A 22,597-nucleotide genomic window follows, 5' to 3' on the forward strand; every position below is an offset into this window, starting at 1 on the left:
TTGGTCGTTTCCCAGAATTTTTTGGTCTAATTGTATTGATATCCAATCGGAAAATACCAATAAATTATAGGATCGAACCAAAAATCTATGGGATACAACCAAAAAATCGTGGGAACGCACCAAAAAATCATGGGAACTGACCAATAAATCGTGGGAAACCCTGTAAGAATAACAACAGCGGCAATGGTAACAGTAGTAGTAGCAGCAGCGCATTTAATTACGTTCCGAACTGGAGCAAAATGGACAGCATGCAGCGGGCCCCAACCAACCAACCGACCGACCGTTCGCCAAAAGGGAAGGATGCTGAAGAAAACATCCGTCCGTGCCCCTCGCCACTGGTACCTTTCACTTTGCGTGAATTTTCTTCGGGCCAGGGGCAGCCCCGGGAAGAAAATGGTCCCGTTTTGCGCAAACAGCAGCCCGGTGAGACGCAACGAAAGCTGCGGGACGTTTGCGCAACCCAACGTTTGGCGCTCACCTCGATGAGAGCGCGTTGGAAAATGGACACCCTTGCTTGCCTTTCTCGCTCACACTCAAACGGGACGGGTGGGGTGGTGCTGGAGCGGAGGCAAGCAGTGGGCAGGGAAAACCGTTTCGGTCGGAACGTGGGTTTGACAAGTTGGCGTGAAAATAATTAACGGAAAAATAATTGGATTCATTAAAGTTGCAAAGTTGTGTATTTTCAAACGGGAGGGGAGCTGAAGGGGGAGGGTGGATGTCACGGAAAAAGAGTCATCTTGGGGTTGGAGTTTTGTTGGAGGGTGTCATTCTCTCTCATTCGTTCTCCCCCTCTTGACGGCAGAGTGACCGCTTGTCCCGAAACTGGCGTGTTTGTGATTATTAGTCGGAATATGTATGAAGGAAGCCCAATCCCCAAGGCGCTCGCTCATATCGTTATCATCATTTTCCAGCTGTGCGGTTAAGAGGCAGGGGGATAAGGAGTTTTTTGGTGGGTAGAAGAAGGTCCACGGGGTTGATACCTTTCCCTACCGCAGCAGGGACGGTGTCTTGTTCGGTGTTGATATGGCGAAACAGTAGCGCAAACGTGCATTTAATTAGCTGCACCACACGCCGCAGTAACGCATGGCACTGATTGGAAGTGTGGCACAACAGAGCTTAGAAGGGGTGTCACTACAAATGTTTTCTCTTGCTCAATGTTGTTTAACTGCTTTATTATTTCATTAAAAAAAAACAATATTTTATACACTTTACTGAAGCTTATTATTGTCCTAAATTATTCAAGTAAATGTGTAGATAAGTGAAATAAGAGAAGGAACACATTCCACGCATAATAAACTCCACCTCGCATAGATTGAACACCTCGTGCAGGGGGGATAAGAGCGAACATCTGACATCTCGCCAGACTCGCCAGCCAGCCTACCCAGACATCAGCTGAGATGCGACTCGACCGGGATGTTTCTTCTCCCGGTGAGTTGCAAGCGTGACATGCTGCACGGTAAGGAGCAAGTAAGGATGGTGGTTACGACCCCAGGGAGGGGAGAGGAGGTTGCGAATAAGATAAACGCCAAGGCGCGATTGCCTCGCCTCGGTGTAAAGCAGCAGTTAATTAGGACTTGAAAAATTAATGAACATTGCTGCTGCTGCTGCCGTCTCCACGCGGAGTGTCTCCCCAACCCTCCCTCACACACACACACTCAGCATAAACTGATTTGCTTGTGTCGTTTGTGTTGTGTGCTTGCGTTTCGTTTCCTGCTCCTTACATATACACACACACACACGGTTGCAGCAGCTGGTGAAGCTCTCCCCCACAGAAGATGGTGTCTAATGGTATGGTATGCTGTTTCGAGTGCATCCGAACTGCCGAGTAGAGAGCTTGCGTGTGTGTGTGTGTGTTGTTACGACCAAAGTGTTTGATTTTATTTTCAAAAAAGGGCGCAAGAAAGGGACACAACAAAACCGAAAAACACATACACGCGCACACACACACCTTCACATGCGGGCGGGGGGCGAAAAGCGGCGCAAACACGCGCGGCCCGCGCAGCATAAAAAGGAAGCGAGATGGGAAGCGGTTTTAATTGGAAGAGTTGGATTTTTAATTAATAAATAAATGCCATGCAATTTACATGTGCGCGGGGGCGTGAGAGCTACAACAGAGCAATGGGGGTGGGCGCAACGGGAAGCCCGGGTACCCGGGGTTGTGTGCAATGTTGCCAATGTTGTTTACTTCCCCCAGCACAGCACGGCCGGTTTGTCGATCACGATCGGATTCGCGTTCGTGCGCATAAAAGGGAGCAAAAGTCGCATCGAACGAAAGGGGAGTGTGAATGTTTTTGCCCATTTTCCTCGGAGCTGCCCTGCTGACCTGCCGTGACGGGCGAGATGTTTGGGGGCTGCATCATTAAAACTTCAATTATAGTTGAATTAAAATGTTTAAAATTAATTCCAATGTCTGTGTTTCTTCCGCAGAAATTCCGCATCATTCGGCCAGCCATCTCTGCGGGTGCGTGTCGGGCAGCTAAGGTAAGAAGCGGTATTGCAATCCTACGGATTCATTTATTATGGATGATCTTACATTTTCGGGGAGAGCTAGTGAAATATTCAGCAGTACTGCACTGCACTGCCAATTAAGGCCCTATTTTACCTCCCTCTTGCTGGGTGTAATTAAACAAAATCTTGCTCCTCTCCGTCCCTTTGGTGCAATAATCATTACCCGGTTCCATTTTCAAAGATATCCTTTTTCCACATCAAAGGACTCCAAACATCGTCTCCCAAAAACAGAGCTAAAAGCGGGACACAAGATTGGCCCAAGTCTCATGTAATTGTGTGTGTGTGTGCAGGCCCACTGCATACGATCGACTTCTTGGCAGCGTCTCAAACGGGGCGCGCTCCGTCTACCGAGCCAGGTTGGCCGTGAAGGAGAGAAGGAAAATGAAAGCAGGCAAGATTTAATTTCCCTCCGCACACTAACGCACTGCCGTGCTCTTCCCTGCTACCCGTTCAAATTCAGTGCCAATTAACTCCATATGGTGGAAGGGTTGAAACTCCTCAAAGAATGTTTTCGTACGTGTATGTGTGTATTTTCCTTTTTTCCTGCAGCTGAAGGGGCAAAAAAACCAAGCACGCATAAGAACTCTACTCAAATCTGCCCCCTTTTCTTCCCTTCAATCCTTCTTCGAGAGGGAAATTTCCCCGTCGGCTGCAAGATTAGCTTCAATCTGGAAAAAGTCCTCACGCTCTTCCGGCAAACACGAGGGGGCGCTTGCCATAATCCTTTCCTTTTACCTTTCGCCTTCCATGCAACGAGCGGCTTCCCCGCTGTATGTGTGTGTAAGATTACGACAATAATTAAAGCGAAACAAAAGAAGCAGCAAAAAAACCCTCACTCAATGTGTGCGCTTCACCATGGATGTGTGCCGAGCGTTGAGTGAAAGATTCTATATTTTAATTTAAATTAATTAAGTTTTTCAAAAAATATTCTCCCGCTCGTCAGGATTGTGTGATGTGTGTGCGAGCAGACAGTGCGATGGTTCCGGGATGCATGTGTGTGTGTAGAGGCAATGCCAGCCGCGAGGGAAATTTTAATCGTTCCAAGCACCGTATGTGCCGATGTAAGAGTTTGAAGCTGGAGAGGATCTTACTAAATTAAAGCAATTGTTGTCGTTGCTGTTGTGCTGCAGTCGTATGGAAAGGGACGGATGCGTGTGAGGAGGTTTCCTTTGGTGGAAAAATCGAGCACCTTCTAACTGGTTTTTCCTTTCCTGTTTTGATGGTGCAAAGGGAAATGAAAAGTCTGTAGAATAAACAGCAAATAATGACAAAAATACTGAAAGAAGAGAGGATGATTTACCTTATTTTATTCCTAATTATATGCTTTATTATAACCCTGAAATGTTTTTAATATTATAAGAGCTACCTTTCCTTTACCAAATAAGTTTAATCTTGGCGGAAAGCCCGTACACATTTCCTCGATTAGCTGAAGCATTAGGCCACGCACACGCAGAAGTAGATTTGCGCTGAAATAGCGTCTTTGATGAAAAGTTATAAACACAAGCAGAAGGAGCGTTGTGACATTGTCACCAAACTCTTTCTACCCGCAGCACAACTGTTCCCTTTCCACTTGCACTTCTTCTTCTGCGTTTTAATTTCCTCCCTGCTGGTTCAATTTAGCTCTTCCCTGCCCCGGTGATATTAACCTACCCCAACGCGTACAAATCCTTCCAATCTTATCTAGCTCAAAGCTGTTCCTAGCTACTGCCAGTAATCAACCCATGTGGCACAGCGTAGCGCGGTGGTTTATCCGTGGGTAATGAGTAAAAAATAAAACGCACACACACACATGCACGGGCACACAAAAAGACGCTAAAACTCTCAAAAGGCTTCAAAGCATTAAACGGATTAGGGAAGAAAGTTGCGCGTTTTTCGGTATTTTTTTCGTGTTAGGTTTCTCTCCCTCACAGCAGAGTGTCGGTAAATTGCTTACTTACCATGGAAGATGGGTGAATTCCTTTCCCGGCTTCCCTCGGGCGAGGTGGAAGCGTTCGGGTGCATGAAGAATTTTTACGGCAAACGGAAACTTTGCCGCGGAAACGAATCCTTACTGCTTGGAAGGAGATGCTTCCAAGAAAGTGTGGTGAGAGTGAAGGGAAATTAAAATTGTCTCTTCTCTTCCACCCGGCGCCGGTGTGGGGTTTGGTCTGGTTCGCGCGATATGCATACATTCCCCCCTCGTACAATCTCCTAGCCTGTGGACAAAGACTAACGGGGAAAAGGAAGAAAAGGGCTAATAATATCAATTAACTGAGCAGATGGTTTTCGTTGTTGAAACAATTACTTTTTTTCGTTGTTGTTGCTTCCATTGGGGACGTTTAAACGAAGTTTAATAACGGCAAAAACACAGCGCAAAGGGTTGGAGTTTATTAGCGAAAGAGTTGATAAGTGAGTAATAGATGCGTTGTATTCGCCTGCTTAGATACAGGACCTGGTAAAGCAACTCTTTGGTACTGCTCTTTGTATAAAATAGGGTTGAAGTTATTAGTAAAAGACCCATCAGCATGAGTCACTCTTTTCCCATTTCCTAGAATCAAACATTGCTTCCCGAAGCTGAAAGTAGCTTTCAAGCGGCTTCGTCAGTTTCGTCACCGCCAAATGCTAAATTGTTAATTAATTTCACTTCCAGCTTCTTTCCCCGAATCGAGCGCCATTCTGGTAATTGAAAAAGAAAATCCGGCCCGGGCAAAACTAGCAAAACGAAACACCGAAAAACTGTAACCATCGAAACCGACTCCCGACTCCATCATCACCTCGCTTTGCCGGTGTAGGTACATGGACACTTTCCAATCACGCCTGTTTTCCCTCCCGTACCGTACCCGTGTTTGCGATACAAATGGACCTCACGCTCAATATGATAAATGGATCTTTCTCCTTGATGCATCGCTCTCTCGTTCGGTCCCCGTTTTTTTTGGACACCCGGGCGATGGCTTTTGTCGGGAGGCTACTGAAGAAGCCATCCACCCCAACAGTCCAGAGACTCCAGAGCTTCCAGCATGATTAGATTGTGGATGGGTGAGAAAACCGTTTTACCGCCACCACCTCTTCGTTTGTGTTTTTTTTGGGGCCCCTTTTTCTTCCCCCCAGCAGCAAGCAATCTTCCGGTATTTATCGAATTCGTTCAACCCGAACTCATTTCAATTAAGATCAATTGTTTCTTACTAATTCGGTTTTCGTACACGAAAACGGCAATGTGAGTCAGTCCTGTTTGTAGTTTGGGTTCGTCGCCAACGTCCAAACGTCTCTTTGCGTCGGTTGGTGTTGGTGGTGGGTCGCCTACTCCATCGCTCACTCCGAAATTCTGCACGTTTTATAGTAAAATTCCATCAATCATCCCCCTGGCCATTCCTTCTGCCTCCTCTCTTGCCCCTATGTCGCTCCCCAATCAATTGCGGTTCGGAGCCGGAATCAAATGACTCAAGCCTTTGTTACCACTACATCCACACAGACACACACACATAGCCACACAAACCATGTCTAGTGCTCTGGAGCGTCAGCCGACCGGTTTGTCGCATCTCGAGGGCAATCAAGCAGGGACACCCCCCTGCTACCCACACAGACACAAAGCCTCCTTCTTTTCTGCTGGAGCTGGAATGGTTTCGCGTCTTTGTTTACTTATTTTCTAATTAACATCCGTCCCTCAATCAAATCTTGCCCTCGCCCTTGTGTTTTGCCCCTGTTTTCCCTCGGCGGGCGAGCGAGTGAAACGGAAAGCAACGATAGCGGGAAAACCCCTGCAGCCAAAAACGTGCGCCGTTCGTTCGTTCGTTCGTTCGTTAGGTTCGTCCGACGTACCGACGAAAAGGATGTGCCGGAGCGAAGGAGAGCGAGCAAGCGAGGACGAGAACAAGGACGAAATGTGCGTCCTCCTCCCCCTCCCCCCAGTAAACTCTTACCATTGCTTTTTTGTGTCTTTGGGTCCCCTTTGGCACAATTCAATTAGCGCTAAGACGCGAATGGAGCCGCTGAGCGGAGGATACGGTGGAGCGCAGATCTTCTAGAAAATTGGCTGCATTTGGAAGGAGGGAACGTTCCCGGCGTTTCCCAAACTCCTACTGGGTGGATGTGTTTGTGTGTGTGTGTGTGTGCTAGCTCGGTAGTATCATCAGCATTCGATAGCTTTCTCGCGTTCTCAATTACATTATCCGCGCGTTCTAATCGTGCGATTAGTGGCCCTTGAAACGACGTGTTTGCCTGCGACGAGGTTTCGAGCGGTGTTGGGCGGGCTTGATGTTTGATTATTCGAGTAATTGGAATATTGTTGGAAAATGATCAATTTCGAATAATTAATTTAAGGGGAATACGAAATATGTAATGAGCTTTTTAGGTATTTTTACCTCAATTTTAGTAATAATTGATTAAAAAACAGTAACTAACATTGATTATTTTACAAACTCACACACACGAACATATAAATTCTACTGAAAACCGTGCTTCACATAGCAGGAAACTCAAAAACATTTAACGAATTCTCCTTTGTCCAGTGTGTGGAAATGGGGTTTTCCCCATCTAAACGGTGTCCTCGCGTGAAACCGTCCCGAAAGGAAAGCGATTAGATTTTTCGTTCTTTTCTCTAGCAAAAAACAGAAAAAAAGAAAGGCAATCCAACATCCAACGACACACTGAGCGTCAGCAGCACCGGCACCGATTTTCCTTCTTCGTGCCATATTCTCACTCTCCTTTCGTCCCCCTCCCAACCCACTTGCGCGAACTTTCGCCAACGGTTGGAGCTGCAACAGCTCCACATCCTAAGGAACGTTTCCACATGCTTCTCTCTCTCTCACTCTCTTAAAAGATTCGCACTCTCTCGCCCTCCTTCCCATCGACCACCCCCAACGCCGTGACATCGTCCCGCACACCGCACAATAATGATAATTAAATTTTAATTAAAAATTTATGTCATTTTAACAAGAAGCTTATTAAAAATTGAAGGGTTGAATTAAAATTTTCTAATTAATGGTATGGCTCGTCGTTTTTTCCCTCCCACCCCCACCCCCTCCCTCTCGAGCCAGAGAGGGAATGAGGCTGTGGGGATGGCAGAAACACTCACCATCTTCCCTTCTTCCACCACCATCATCACCACCACCGACCCAATCGAGCCGTCCGCCCGGCTAAAGGGGTGGTTGCCATTTTTATCCTTTGGTGCAGCCGAAATTTCCCTGGCCCGGCTAATGGGATGTTGTTGATTGAAATGGGATGCTGCCTGGGATGGGTGGGAGGGACGGGGAAGGGGGTTGGGATTGGTAGGTGGGACTGAAATGAAGCAAAAGTTTCCTGCTCGTGTTACGAACGCGTAATGAACGAACTCGATGGGTGGGTGGAAGGAGGAGGGTGGGAGGGAGCTGGTAGAGCGCGTGTCCTTTTTTCACGGTGTCAAATGCGCGCTCGAAGCGTTACAGTGTGTTACAATTTTCGTCAAAGTGTTACAATTAAGTCGCTTTTTATTTAGAGAAGGATAAAGAGTGTAGAATATCTTGCTCTTTTCTGGATTATATCTATTTAGTGTTTCTTTTCAGTTGTCTATAAACGTCTTTAATTTTACTATTGCTTAAGGGAAAAATAGTAGTAGGCGGTCGTGAAGGAAAAGATAGCACACACACGCACACAGTGAATTGCTTGAAACGATCGAGAAAACCCGTTCCCATGTTGGCTGCAACACCGGGTTGAACGGTTGCAATTAAATTCTGTACAAACATAAATATTGCAATCATTACTCCCATCTCGAGAGCTTCTTCTCCTCGGTGGATAGGACACCTACATCATGTGTGTGAGTGAGGGTCCGTTTCTGTGTACCAACCGTTCGCCTATTCGCAGGGCGTGTGTGTGCCCGCTGCGCTGCGCTCCTTGTGCCTTGTGCATTTGCGCCTGTTTCAATCGGTGTTTCGATTTCGATCCTTCGACCGTCAAAGGTCGCTCCACTCACATACACATACACACACATACACACACACACACCGTTCCCACCCGCTCATTCCCTACTAGGGAGGGAGGACTTGTAAATGACTGAACCTGCACTGGACTGGACTTGGACGGGCAAAGGCAAAGCAGGCGAACACGAAAGGGACGAGGAAGACACGCTGTCTGCACTTCCGATTTTCCCTCGCTAGGATTTTCTTTCAGGATGCGGAGAGGAGGGAAAGGGAAGGAAGAGAGAAGGAAAGCGGCAACTCTAATCGCTTTCCAGTCGCGTTTTCCCGCTGCACAGTTTTCCTTTTACTGGCAAATGGATGGTTGCTCGGTGGGAGAGACGAGGTGGAAATCGGAAAGAGAGAGAGAGTGAGCGAGAGAGAACGGGCTGAATGATGGAATGTTGACCGGTGTGTGTGGGGGGGGGAGGTGATTTTCCGGCCAGCCAGTACCGTAAATGGTGGAAAAGTCCGGGGGTGGCCAAGGGAAAAGTCCTTTTCGGGTGGCGGTCCAGGGATCGTTCGAAGTTCGTTCATTACGGTGTCGGTGTTGGAGAATTAGGATGCAAGGACGCAGACCGGCTTCTAATGGGGTGTACGGGTGTTTGTGTGTGTGTGTGTGCCCACAGGAGGGGTGAGTTTTAGTGCGAAGGGAGAAGGCTAGAGCGAAACAGCGGATGCCGGAGCGGGTTCGGAAAGGAGTCGAAGAATGTTTTATTAATTTGAAGTAAGCGCGGTCTGAGTGCGTGCGTGTGTGTGTCTACAGGGAAGGGGCAGCTTCTTACTGGGGAGAACGGAATACGGAATTTCCCCGGGTGGTGGGGGGTGGTGCGTCGTTTTGGTGGTAATTGGGTGTTTGTAGACATTTCGGGACCCTACCACCCTTCTACCTTGGACCGGTTTGGCCGTGGAGGGGGGAGTTCGAATTTCGATCGAATGCCGGACCAAGAATGTTCCGCTTACCAGGCGCGAACTTTTGTGCACCGTTAGGACATCCACCCCACTGGGGTGGTTGGGTTTGTGGTGGTGGTAGTGGGGGTGATTGTTTTCCTGCCATTTCTATGGCAACTATAGCAACAGCGACAGCGTAGCCGTAGTGTTTATGTTCAAGCAAGATCAAGACAAAGCAGGGAGGGAACGCTCCCCAACAAATGGGAAAAAGCAACGACACGGGAGAGAGAGAGCGCGCAACGAAGATATCTTAAATTTCCACGCGGTTTTTATTTGTTTTCCCCTTTTTTTCTTCTTTCTAATGACGGCATTAACGACAGCACAACGCGACGCACCGTGGAAAGGGCAAACGCCGTACGAAAGAAGAGCGAGAGAGAGAGACCGCGCTGGAGAGCAATGGGGAATGGAATTCGGTTTGCCGTCGTGTAAGTGAATGAGCGAGAGAGGCATTCGTTGCTTCTCGCTTGCACCACCTTGCACGCACGCACTCTCCGCGGTTGTCGTTGGCAACGGCCGGTACCAAACGGTGAGCGAACGAGAGAGCCCGACGGTTCGAGACGAGTTTTACGCTCACCCGGCTCTCAGTTCACTCGCAGCCACGGTCGTGCAAAGACGTTTCTGCCCACGGGAGGAGTGCCGCGCGTTTGTCCGCTTTCGAATACATCCAACCGCATACGTTTGTCGTGTGTGTAGCCCAAAGTAACCGTCGGTTTAGGTTTTTGGTGTTCTTCTGCTTCGCCAACATCATTCAGCTCCGGTAGGTGTTTCCGTGTGCGTTCGGTGGTGCTGTATCGGTTAGTTTTTGAGGCAAATTCTGCTGCCGTTTATTCCGGTGTGCTTGTGTGTGGTGACAGAAATCGAAACAGAAATTCTTCCGCTGGTGGTTGTGGATAACGGGCCAGAGCGGCGTGCTTTCAGACCAATGATCCCTGCTTGTGCTTTGTGTGTGGAAGCACTGTAACAAAACAAATAGAGAGTGTTGGTGTCGGTTTCGTACGGCGCAAAACAAAGGCTAATATAGAACATCTAATGTTCCGCCTTTCATGTTGTTGGTGACTACTGTGTTGTGGCTGTGCTGTTGCTAGTGTTACCCTTTTGAAAATGTTCTCCAAAGCGTATTAGAAGTTCATCTTTCGGTCGCTTTTAAATGTCTTCCCTAGTTGTGTGATACCCTGTGCTTATTGCCTTTGCTCAAATTTCCTACCCCAAAGAAAGAATGAAACAAAAAAAAAACAACAAGCGAATCAACAGAAGAACCACGCAGAGTGATTAACGGTTGAAGCGGACGATGATGATGAGTTGTGCGAACAAATCGACCGAACACACGACGGTCTGCTGCGATATCTGTTGTGACTCTGTGCGTGTGCGAGAGCAAGAGAGAGAGAGGAGCGTCCTGGCCTGTGTGCTGTGCCTGTGCAAAAGAGAAAGAACGAATCCATGGCCTCCCTTTTTTGCTGCTCTCCGTTGCCCTTTTCCGTTTTCGCACACACATCGAAAGCGAGTCCTTCTTCGTCCCTGTGTGTTTCCTGTGTGTGTTTGAGTGTGTGCGGGGAGAGTGGTGCGCCTGAAAGTGTGTGCGTGCGTGCGTGCGTGTGTATGTGCGGCGAGTCTCTGTCCCTTCACGAAGACGCGCCGTGTGTCGGAGTTTTGTGAGTTCGCGCGCTCGTTTTTCTCGCGCGCTCAGATCGCAATGCCTCCTCGCAAGATCAAAATGGCACACAAAAGACGGCACAAAAAAAACACGCACACACCAAGAACGAACCAAGACAAATCTCAGAGAAAATAGCGGAGAAAAGAAGAGCAGACCGCGGGAGCAGCAGCAGCAGCAGCCAAACCGAGCAGACACAAAAAATGGCAAACGTGCTGCTGCACAATTTGTTATGCGAAAGGGGTACACGGCACAGCGGGAAAGCGAGAAGGGTGAAGCGAAGGGTGACGGGATGAAAAGCCGGTACGAAGGGTGGGAAACGTCGTCGGAGATGGAAACGCGCGCGCACACAAGCGCAAGAAAAGAGAGAGAGAGAAAGAGAGCGAGAGGAAGAAGACGCGAGTGAAAAAACCAAAATGCTTTAATTAATTTAATTAAAATCCTCACTCATTACTGCTGCTGCTGGTGCTGTTGCTGCTGTTGGTTGCCGGCTGTTTTGTGATACGGGATGCTACGATGTTCCTACGTTTATGTGTGTGTGTGTTTGTGTGTCTGCTATCTGTCTGGTGCTATGTGCGGTCTTGTGTGTGTGTTTTTTTTTGCTGTTGTTGTTTTGTTGTATTTGAGGCAACGACGGCAGGCTTCTGTTTGACATCGAATTTGTTCATTTGCTTCTGCTTTTTCGATAGAACCATTTAGCCCTCTCTTTCTCTCTGCCCAGTGTGTGTGTGAAAGTTGTGTAGAAAATGATGGTGATGATGATACTGATGATGATGAATGTCTCTAGTACGCGCCGCGACGAGCTGGCGCATGTGTTCCTCCCCATAAACCCCCCTTTGAAGTAAAAGAGAAAAAAAAACAGCCTAATCCATCTTAATTTCCCCATCGCCAAAAAAAAAAAAAAAAAATCGTTCACTTTTATTGGCCATGTTTTACACATCCTTTTTCGATGGGGGGGTTTGATTGGGTGGGAGACGCGAAATGCGATTGCACTTTGCGTGGAGAGTGTAAATGATAATTAAAAGAACGACGCTGCTTTTTTGCATACAGTAGGCGACTGTTCTTGTTTGATTTCTTTCGCACTTTCTTGTTTTCCGCCTTATCCCCTCGTTGGTGACACCACCACTCTTCCGTAGCTTGGTATGGGGGAAGGGGGCGAGTGTGTTTGATTTTGTGGTGTGACGCGCGATTAAAGTAGGCCATTTAGAAAATTAATATTTTCATCATTTTGAAACGGGGATTGTTTTCTCTCTCTTGTGTGGTTTGGTGTTTACAGTGTGTTTGTGTGTGTGTGTGTGTTCATTAAAGAGAGTGATCCGCGTGAGTCAGCCGGCCACGGCGTGCTGAATGATTTATTTTGTTCTTGCTTGGTCGGGGAGGGCCTTTCCCTCTTCATCCCATTAATTGCTTGCCGATAACGATCTATACGAAAGTGGCTGTCTGTGTGTATGTGTGTGTGTGTGATAATCTCTTGTTGGTTTGGTGTGTTTTTGTTACTTCCCTTGTGTGTACATGCGTGCGTCTGTGCTCTATGCTCGCTCGAGACGCTTACACATTCCCTTTAATTGGGGATAGGAAAAACGAATTCCAGCACCAGCGTATGTGTGTGTGTGTGTGGTGTGATAAGAAAAAAAGAAAAGAAAATTCGACTCGGTGTTCCATGGCCCCAACAAAAACAAAGACAAAAACAAAACCGAACAACAACACCCCTGTGCATGTATAAAAAAAAGCTTTTTTTCGAAAACCAATCTCGGCGTTGGAATTGAAGTGCGCCCTAAGTCGTGTGCCGCCGTCATGCCTCCCCTCTCTCTCTCTCCTTCTCTTCCCTTCTCTCTCTCTGTCCCTTTTTTGCGCGAATGTGTGCGTGTTTTCCCGACACTCCGTCAGCTCGTATTGAGAAGCGCGCAAGTCGATGGGGGGGGGGGCGGCTTGGGAGGAAAATCCATTCGCTAATTGGCCATTTCTCTCCTTTAGCTAACAACATTGCTCATACACACTAACGAGCGTCCCCCCCCCACATCCACCCCCTACTCCCTTCTCGTATGTTTGTGCGCGGAAGAAAGGTTCCGAGGTGGCGGTTACTTTGGATTGTGTGTGCTCTGTGCCGTGTGCGCCGATTTGGTATATTGTGTGCCGGGATATGGAATATGTTTGTGTGTGTGTATGTGTGCGGTAGGGTTTGATGACGATTGCTTTTGTGGCTAGCGGAGAGGAGGCGGCTGGAGGGTTTGTTTGTTGGAAAGATGCATTTTTATTACAGCAAAGGGGGAGTGCACGCGCGTAATCGATAAAAAGGGCACTCACATTTGATTGTGTGGGGGGGGGGGGCTACGCGATTGAAATGCAATTTGGCCTAGACGAAGGGTCCAAGTACGTATGCTTAAAATCACAGATGAAATAGCGTTATTATTCAGTTGAATACCTCTCAAGACTTTGTAGAGTATTGAAATGTGCTTAAATGTGATGAGCATTTAAACGAATAAGAGTGTCAAAATTCAAAATTGAACGTTCTTGTGAATTAATGCAATTTATAGTTCTTGAGTAATCCTCAAGTAAAAGATGTAATTAAATATAAATCCTACCATCATTTGTGTCGAAAATAAATATTGCATTAAACCTAATCCTTTTCCAATTATTTCTACCATCACCCTTGCACCGCTTCCGTTTGGTGCGTTTCCCGACGGCTGTTGTGCACGCGGTCGGTCTCAGTAACTACGGCAAACGTCCAACAACACCGTTTCTATCAACAGCCCCTTTCCGCACCTCACCCTTGCTAACTGCAATAGCAAGGCAAACCCTACCATTCGCTCACACCTGGTGTGCAATGCTTCCAACACAATTGCAACCACTCGCTCGCACACTACGAAACGCAATAAAAAGGACAACATGAACGGTTTTGTCCACACATTCCAACAGCAGCATAGAAACATAAATGCGCGCGCTATCGAGCAACATGCTGCTCATCTCACCGTGTGAGAGTCGATGCTCTCACTACTCGTGAGAGAAAGAGCAAATGCGTTAACGCTCCCTCTCTCTCTCACACTCATACATTCACTGAGTGTGGGCAAGCAAAGAGAGAGAGAGAGAGAGTGCCATCAAACTGAGTTACCATGCGTAGTGAGACGCAGTGAGCTTGCGTTTGTTGGGCGCGTGAGATGAACTTGTCTCTCACTTCTCGCCACACCAGCGCAGGGCGCACAATCGACGCATTCTGTTTCGCCGTTTTCCCGTTCTGGCTGATGGGGAATATCCCCCGTCTCCACCATCGCACCCACATTGCACCACCCATCACACACACACACCCCCTTGCGCGGCGGTGCGTGCGTATAGGGCCACGCGGTTTTTTGGGAAAACTCGTCAGCACGAACGCTGGGGCTGTTGACGTTTCAGTTGCCGTACGACAACGAACGCAAACGCATCAGCTTTTCGGGATCCTGGCGGTGTTGGCAGCAGTTTTGGGAAAATTCTTCAACACACACGTCGGCATCGTCGTCGTCGTAGCTCGTAAGGACATTCGACCCATCAGGCTTGCTTTATTTTCTGGGGTTTTTGGGGATTTTCCCTTCATTTCATCAGTTGCCTACCTGGTCGGGGATTTCTTTAATTCAATTATTTTATTGCTCATTTGTGAGGCAAAACGGTAAAGCCAATAAATCGGTCCCTCATTAATGGGGTACCAAACGTTTGGTGATAAGTTTTATAGTGCTCTGCATCCTTGGAAGCAATAAAATCAGAAACGGGCACAGCATGTGATGGAGGAGGACGCCGAGGCGTTGAAAATGGAATATTTTTCGGGCTTTTGTTTTTATCCCAACGCGCTCCTCTTATCGGCAAAGACACGGCTGCACGGCAATGCAGTTCGGATAGTTTTGGAGTTGAGTCGTTTCCAAAATTTTATTTTCCCTTTGCGCTCTTGCCACCATTTGCGTCCGCGTCATATCGTAGACGAGGGGACGACGTTTTTAATGTCCCTTCAACATATTTATTTATCTTCCTTTATTTCCACTCCTTCGCAGCGCTTGTTGTAGTTCACGAACACCGAAAGATCGTTTTTATCCCCTTCACTTTGTCTACCGCTTTACCCCCTTTGGTACTAATTGTGTGTATTTTCTTTTAAACCTTTCTTCTCGTCTTTGTCATCCCGCTTCCAGGAAAAAGAGAACGTCGTCGATCACGCTTCCAGCAACCGAAAGAGGCTATTTGTTGCTTGTGCTTGTGCTTGTGTGACGACGTCGCTTGGGCATCGAAAAATCGTCACCAACTGTCTCGCCTGCAAGTGCAAGAAGGTGTGTGCAAGTGCAGTGAAAGAGGCGGCAAACAGTGCTTCTTAATGTGTGTGATTAGGTGTGCGGTTGTGTCGTGTCTCGGAAAGCAATTGCGTGGTGACGTAAAGTGTAAAGTGTGAAATTGTGCAAAAGAAATAAAGTTATATTTGCAAACGTCTGGTCGTTCATTGTGGTGTCGGAAGCGCGACAAGTGAAGGTGTTGGTGAAATTGGTGTCTATTTTTGTGTGAAACTGTGGCAAAACGTCCATGTGCAATGTTGGTGTAATATGTGTACACAGATCTGTTGGTGAAAAATAGTTTAACAAGCAAACCCATTAAAAAGATCGATTAAAACTAGCTCTAAACGCTTAATGTATTTTACCCACTGACGCTGAACGATAGTTAAATGCTCGTCTGGTTCATTCGAGCAAACATTCTCACGTTCCAATACAAACGACAGATTTCCGATTGCTGTAAGTACTACTGTTTAATTAAAAATAATTGTTAACACAAACTCCAGCAAAAGCTAGGTGAAACGCGAGGTGAAGTGAAGCGAGAGAGATCGAGAGAGAGTAGGGCCGCTTTCCAGAACCCTAAAAAGTGTCGTGTGAGCAGCAGATTGAGGAAAATATTTATATGATTTTAATGAGAATCAAGATAAGCGTTGCAAGGCAGGAAAGCTAGAGCTGTGGAGGGAACACACAATAAAATAATAGGCACCCGGTTAGCGTGAGCAGGGCTTAAATCCGGTAGAAACAGTACAAAAAAACCCGAACCATTCCTACTGCATTGGTTTGCCCGTCGTCCGGGGGACTTTTGGGACGACACGAAACGAAACGAACGCGGATCGAAATCAAATAGTAAAATAAATAGCCAGGAAAACAATGCGCCAATTAGACAAACAGTGGATAGCAAGTACCCCCATCGGGTGCAGGAAATAATAAATTTTATCTTATCAGACCGTGCGGGTGGTGGGGAGGAGGGCTCGGGGATGAGAGAGATGCGCGATTTCCAACATAAGGTTAATCGGTTCCAAAATGGACCGAGTGTGGATTTGGAAACTAGGCCCATCATCGCGCACATTAAACATTGATAACAAAACGTTTGCGAAAGGTCCTTCCCCTCTTGCTACTACTGTCTGAAGTCAGTCGGGGAAACAGAAAAGGTTCGTCGTCTACTCGCAATCTTTCAGCGCAAGGGCGAGCAGACTGCCTAACGCGCCACGATAAAACGCGTTTTATCTTCTTTATTTGCTCGTTCAGTCTTACTTGTCCAGTTCTCTCTCGCTCGCTCCCTTTCTCTGTTTGCTTCTTCTTCTTCTTCTTCTTCTTTTTGACCGCTTCATACCCATTCGATTCGATAAGAAATGGAACGGAAGTGAGCTATAGTTTTGCGAATGCAGCGAAGTTGAGTGCAAAAAGTGCATTCGAAGCAGCTGTTGTTTGCTGCCGCTGCAACGTCGGTCGTCGTGGTCGGTCGTCGTCGAGGTTGCATTTATCTGCTGTTTGCACTTTTCTTACTGTTGGTGGTTGCTGTGACGATAAGTTCGATTGCCGGGCGGACGAGCGTCGTCAATGGGGTGTGCTCGCTGATGAACACACACGGTCCGTTTGGTGTTTGGAGTGGGCTTGCAGTTTACACAGCGGCTCTGTGTGTTTAGCAGTTTTTTTTTGTTTTGTAAAGCGTGATTTCATTGCCATGAATGAAGCGTTTGTAGTTTTGCAGCAGGGAGTTTTACAAAAAGATAGGGAAGAGTTGTGCGTCCAATCACCTGCACCGAAGTGGATGACCCGTTTAATAATATTTGTATTTCCTCTCTTTCAGACTCGTAAGTGAAAACTGCAGAAACGTAGAAGAGTGGCCAATTCAATGTGTTGTGCATCAAGAATAAAACCTGTGCAAATGAGTGTAAAAACCTCGAACCGAAATCTCTAATCACAACTGTTTGTGTGTCTGTACTGTAGTGTCGAATCAAGTGCATCAACTGCTTCTTCCAATAAGTGAACGAAAACAGTGGAACGAAGCAAAAAAAAAAAAACAGAAAAGTGAAAAGCGTTAATCTGCTTCCCATTCGACGGGAAAATCCTCGTGTGTCCGTGTGTCCGTGTAGTTCTTCTTTTTTTTCTTACCCACCCACCCGTGTGCGTGTGCGTTGTCGCGGCCGTCCAACACGCCGTTACGACAAACGCGTCAGCCAAAATCCGTCAAGCTGGCCGCCTCAATAGCAATGAATCCCCACTACCATCCGTACTCGGATCTGTCCTCGCCACACTCGCCCAGCCCGGACAATGCCGGCAGCTACCCGCAGCTAACCCCGCACCATAATGGGCACGGTGGGGGCGGTGGCGGTGGTGGTGGTGGCGGTGGTGGTGGTGGTGGTGGTGGCGGCGGCGGTCCAAACTCGATGGTCAGCCAGATGGACGGGCAGCAGGGATTCCATCAGATGAACAGCGGCAACGGCGGTGGACCGGTGAAACACTGCGCCGGATGTGGAGGTAGGTGTGGAAGGGGTGGCTCAGGAAAGGGGTCGGGAAAAGTGGTGCCCGCTAGCAGTCGTGACTAATTGTTTGATCGTTTCACCCCCGTTTCCCCCAAACGCAGGCAAAATCACGGAACGCTTCTTTCTGCACGCGCTGGACCGATATTGGCACAACTCCTGCTTGAAGTGTTCCTGCTGCGGTGCGATGCTGGCTGATATCGGTTCCAGTTGCTACACGCGCAGCGGCATGATACTCTGCAAAGCCGACTACTCCAGGTTAGTAGCTGTTTAAGTTTAAACTATTGAAACGAGATTGTTGAAGTTTTGGTTGAATACATTCAGACATTGTTCCAAGCTAAGCCTCTTTTCCTTTGAGTGTTTGGTAATTCAATACAGTGTTTGAGGGTTAGGCTTTCTCTCTTTTCTATTGCAATCGTCTCAAAACACCACACAAAAAATCTCTTCATAACACCAAACATAAAAACATGTCTGCACGCGTGTCATACAATCAAGGCCAGAGGGGTTCTTTCGAAAAAACGTTGCGTGGTGGCGATTTAAAACTTCCAAATTCGAATCCTCACAAGTGCACGCGTCTTGTGGCTTAAAAATTCTGCTCCCCCACTCACCCATTGTCTAACCACAACAGTGTGTGCGGTTGGTACACGGAGGGTTTTTGTCTACCGTTAAAAAAGGTGTTTTCTTTCCCATTTTTGTGGGAAGGTGGAAACATGATACCCACACACGGTGCGAGCCAAGAGTTCGAAGAAGGATTTCTTTTACGTCTTTGCAGCTCCGATTTATGTTCCTGTACGAAAGCTGAGCTTCGCTCCGTTTGAAATGTATTTCTGCTTTTCCTACTCCCCTCCTTGTGGTTTGGCATGGCATTTGCATTGAACACTTGTTTATGTGTCTCAGCATAAATATATAATTAAAGCTAAGTGCTACGGACAAAGCAACACACTGATGCGTACGAACGGCTTTCCAAATGCATGTATAAAACACATTCTTCGGGTCGTGGTGCCTTCGTCTTCACTTCAGGAAGGAACACTTTTTATGAGCAATTTCACAAACGAGAATAAGTGCCGTCTTTCCAATTCCAACATCGCAAGGGGAAGGGGGCAACATCATCCCCCCCGGACACGATACAAGCCTCGCTTGCACATTCCGGCTGCTTGCCGGGCGAGCGAGAGAGATCTGCCATTGCTTGTTCATGGTGCAGTCCACCCCGTTTTGTTAGTTTATTACTGCATCAAGCTAATTGCGGAATTGTGCCAAAACCAGTCCGCCGCCAGTTCGACCGGGGGGGAAATGGAGTTTTATTTCGGTTCCCTTCTCTTCTTCCCCCTTATTTTTGGTGGTCGCGTGCGGCTGAAAGATAGACAATTATTTGATTACGGCATCTCTCTCTGTGTGTGAGTGTGCAATACAATAAGAACAACTATTGCTGCTGCTGCTGCTGCAACGTTTCAATTCCATCCGACACGTGACGCTTTTAGGAATTATTTGAGCAACTCGTGCGTCAATATTGTGCAGGGAGGAAAAAAAAGGAGGGAAAGAAATACAACCACCCATCCCGATCGTAGGCCAAGAAGATTGATTCTTGTACGTCTTAAAAACGGGTTGCTTGAACCTTTCTGCTGCTGCTGCTGCTGCTCTCTCTCACTGCTACTGCTGTATGTGCAGTGCTGGTCGTACGTGTTTGCGTGCTTTCGCACTAATCCCGATCCGCTTTCGGGTTGCCTTTTCGTTTTCTAATTTGCTAAAGCCAAAGCTCACATCACTCTGGGGGGACCCACACACACGCAACGGTGGGGAAGAGCCGCAAGGGAGGGGGGCTATATTGCAAAAGGAAACCCCACGCGCGGCCCACCCCGCTGCATGCAGCGTCGTGCCCTTCATGAGCACTGGATCGTTTCTCAATCTTCCGCAGCGCATGAGAAACAGCCCTGGCTCTGCCGTTGCTCTGAGTAATTGAATCATAATACTGCTAATTTAATTAAGAAAATGTCAATTAGAAACTCACTCACTTCGGGTGTAGCGGCCGGGTCCCCGGGTGCCTATAGGGGTGCCCCATCCCTCTCGTGCACTGGTGGTGATGGTAATGGTAATGGAAGCGAAGGGGAACCGCCACCAACATGCATCCACAGCAGCAGCAGCAAAAGCATTGGCAGCAACAGCAACATGAGCATATAGATGAAACGAGTTTGCTGTGGCACTGCCGCCGGCGACCTAGCCTTAAGCCCGCCAGCAGCGGTACGCTTCGTCCTAGCCGGCGGGTGGACGCAGCCGGAAGAGTGAGTTGAAAAGTTTTGGCTAAATTAACTTCCAAAATTTTCGGCAAGGCTTTCGGGATGGGTCTTAAGGGATTTTGGGAACGATGTGAAATGGGCAATATTAATTATATAAAAGCTTATTGCTTTGGTGCGGTCTGCAGCATTCCAAGATATTGCATTTGGATGTTTCTTTTGTGCCATAAAGTCCATCTTCGGATAGATTTTCAATTTCAAATGATTGTTTCCTGTCCACAATTTGGCTGTCGTCTTTGTTCCATAAACTTTTCAATGCATTCAAGCTTACCAGTACGTCTTGGAACGTTCTTAGGATCACCGTCACCGTTGAACCACGAGTCGTCGGTGAGTTCGTATGAGGTGCGTGTGTCTAGTGTCCCACCAACAAAACCCAGACCGAGGCGGCATGCGAACGAAACTAGCACGTTATTGCGTGCGTGCAGGAACTCCCCGTTTCACACACAAACACACACACACACACACGTTGACTCACATTCTATGTGTATGCCTCGGATGTGTACGTTCTCCCCCAGGGGTTGAAGTGTCAATCGTTGTGCGAGGCGGGCGCTTTCAGGGCTTCGTTCCTCGGGGCTCCCCAATTGCCGCATCCTGCACCATTTACGCTCGTTTGAGCCCATCGTCAGCTCGATTAGCACCCTTTTCCTCCCCCCCACCATACAGCACTGCCCGTGCTCCTGCCTCCATTTGGGTGGGTGTTGGAGGTTGACCGCCCTTTCTTCGGGAGGCGCTTTACTACCGTTGAACTTGCGGAAACGGATGGCGAAATGATTCATACTAGACCTTCTCGCCAACGCCGTGTGCGTGTGTGTGTGTGCAGGTGAGTGCCAACTGAACCTTCGTTTTAGGTTAGATTTTTTGTGTTGTTGTTTGGTATTATTGCCTAAACATCGCGACTACACGTTCAATCAAGCAGCTACATACAGGGTTTTGGTGGATAATGGTTTTCACAATCGGATCTTGTTTTGGAGAAATTAGTGGAACGTTCTATTGCATTTAAATAGCAAGTTTTGTTTAGGTGTTAAATGAAGAATTTTAATAAAGAACTAAAGGAACATCAAACCCTCATTTCGCCTCATGTTGGTTCGAACTTTCATGTTGGTTCAATTAATTAAATTAGTAATCTTTTCATGTTTCATCTGCAAACGATCAAAGATCATTAATGCATTATGTTTGAAGAAGCTCTAACATTCTTTTGAATCAAATTTAATTGCAACGACTCCTGCTTGGTCGAATACAACAGTAGCACAGCGGCAAAATTAGACCAAAAATTTCCGATTTTCTCATCTTACGTTCTCCCCTGCTCTTACCCTAACCTACCTACCTAACCCCAAACCACGCACACACAGTGAAGGTTAATGATGTTCGCAACGACACTGTCACTAATGATGTCAAAAAGGATACTCGTGTGACAAAAAAGGCTCTCATACACACACACACACCAGGGGCACATGCTCGATGGAGGGACCGGAAGGAACGAACAAAAAAAAAAAAAACACATCAAGACTTGTGCCTAATTTGAATCCTGTCCTCGAGTGCCACCGCCGCCACCGAAGTTCTCAAATCAAGATGTTTATTGTGCCCTTCCCCGGTTTTACACCCTTCGTTTTGTTCTTTCGGCCCGCTTTTTTTTCGGTGCAACCGGGCCGGCGGTTCATTAGCGCGCGCGCGACGGCACCGAGATATTGGAGCTCTCTTCGTCGCAACAAAAACCCACAAACGGCGCTCATCAAGTCCCCGGGCCCGTCAAGCAACAATGCAATCCCTAATTGCACATTGCTTTTATTGATTCTTGGCTGTGCCGCTCTCGCTCTCCCTGTTTCTTTCACACACGCACGCAAACGTGCAGAAGACTTTTATTACCGGTGCGCAAATGTTGCAAATGCCTCTGTGTGTAAAGCGCGTGTGGAGAGTGGCGCGTTGCATTTCGCCTTTAACCTAAACGCAACAAACACATACAAACACACAATGCTCTCGCATCTACCAATTACGAACATTGGACATGAACAATGTTTCGTAATCAGTAGCGATTAGGTGAGTAGCGATGTACACACCAAACTGGGAGCGGGAACAAGAAGGGACGGGCAAATTGCATACCACACTCACGACGCAATGCGAAATCAATATATTTATGCGAACTCCAGGGGCCGCTTGTGTGTCCTTTCCTTCATTAGCTGAAACTGTGTATCTCTGGGTGTTGCAATTGCGAGTTTTTGAACATTTGTTGCATCGTTGCATCTTTGCCCCGAAGGGCCAGATAAGGAAAATATAGCAGCGAATCAATCCAGCAGCAGCAGCAGTACAGGCACCTTCGCTAATGATGGCTTAAACTGCTCGCGCTCGTCCTGGTTCCTTGGCGTTCCTCTGCCATCAATCAACGGTCCTGCAGCAGACACATCTTCAGCAGCAGCACCGTTCGATTGCCATCATATTTCACCTTCCCGTCTTCCAGGGGGGGGAAGCTTTTCGATTCGATCGATCTCGAGGTTCCGCGATATGATCGCAATCGGACGACCCTGGGGGCGTCCGCACT

General features: G+C 47.6%; 1 protein-coding gene and 1 long non-coding RNA gene across 3 annotated transcripts in view; both read left to right on the forward strand.

Moving 5' to 3' along the window:
- The window catches only part of LOC120901531, a 139,123-nt gene extending 123,905 nt beyond the window's left edge, over positions 1-15,218 (forward strand). The window contains exons 7-8 of one of the 2 annotated variants that reach the window (XR_005739301.1): positions 2,428-2,481; positions 15,165-15,210. This is a non-coding gene — a long non-coding RNA (uncharacterized LOC120901531). Of the gene's footprint in view, positions 1-2,427; positions 2,482-15,164 lie in introns of both variants that reach the window. The other variant, XR_005739300.1, reaches the window with a different exon arrangement.
- Positions 15,219-15,351: 133 nt separating this feature from the next.
- Positions 15,352-22,597, forward strand: part of LOC120901530 (LIM domain transcription factor LMO4) — a 28,915-nt gene continuing 21,669 nt past the window's right edge. Inside the window, exons 1-3 of the mRNA XM_040309551.1 lie at positions 15,352-15,752; positions 17,104-17,774; positions 17,881-18,034. Coding sequence (XP_040165485.1) covers positions 17,507-17,774; positions 17,881-18,034 — 422 coding nt within the window. The 5' untranslated portion in view covers positions 15,352-15,752; positions 17,104-17,506. The remainder of the gene's footprint in view (positions 15,753-17,103; positions 17,775-17,880; positions 18,035-22,597) is intronic.

This window comes from Anopheles arabiensis, chromosome 3 (assembly GCF_016920715.1).
Source record: "Anopheles arabiensis isolate DONGOLA chromosome 3, AaraD3, whole genome shotgun sequence".
Taxonomy (NCBI): domain Eukaryota; kingdom Metazoa; phylum Arthropoda; class Insecta; order Diptera; family Culicidae; genus Anopheles; species Anopheles arabiensis.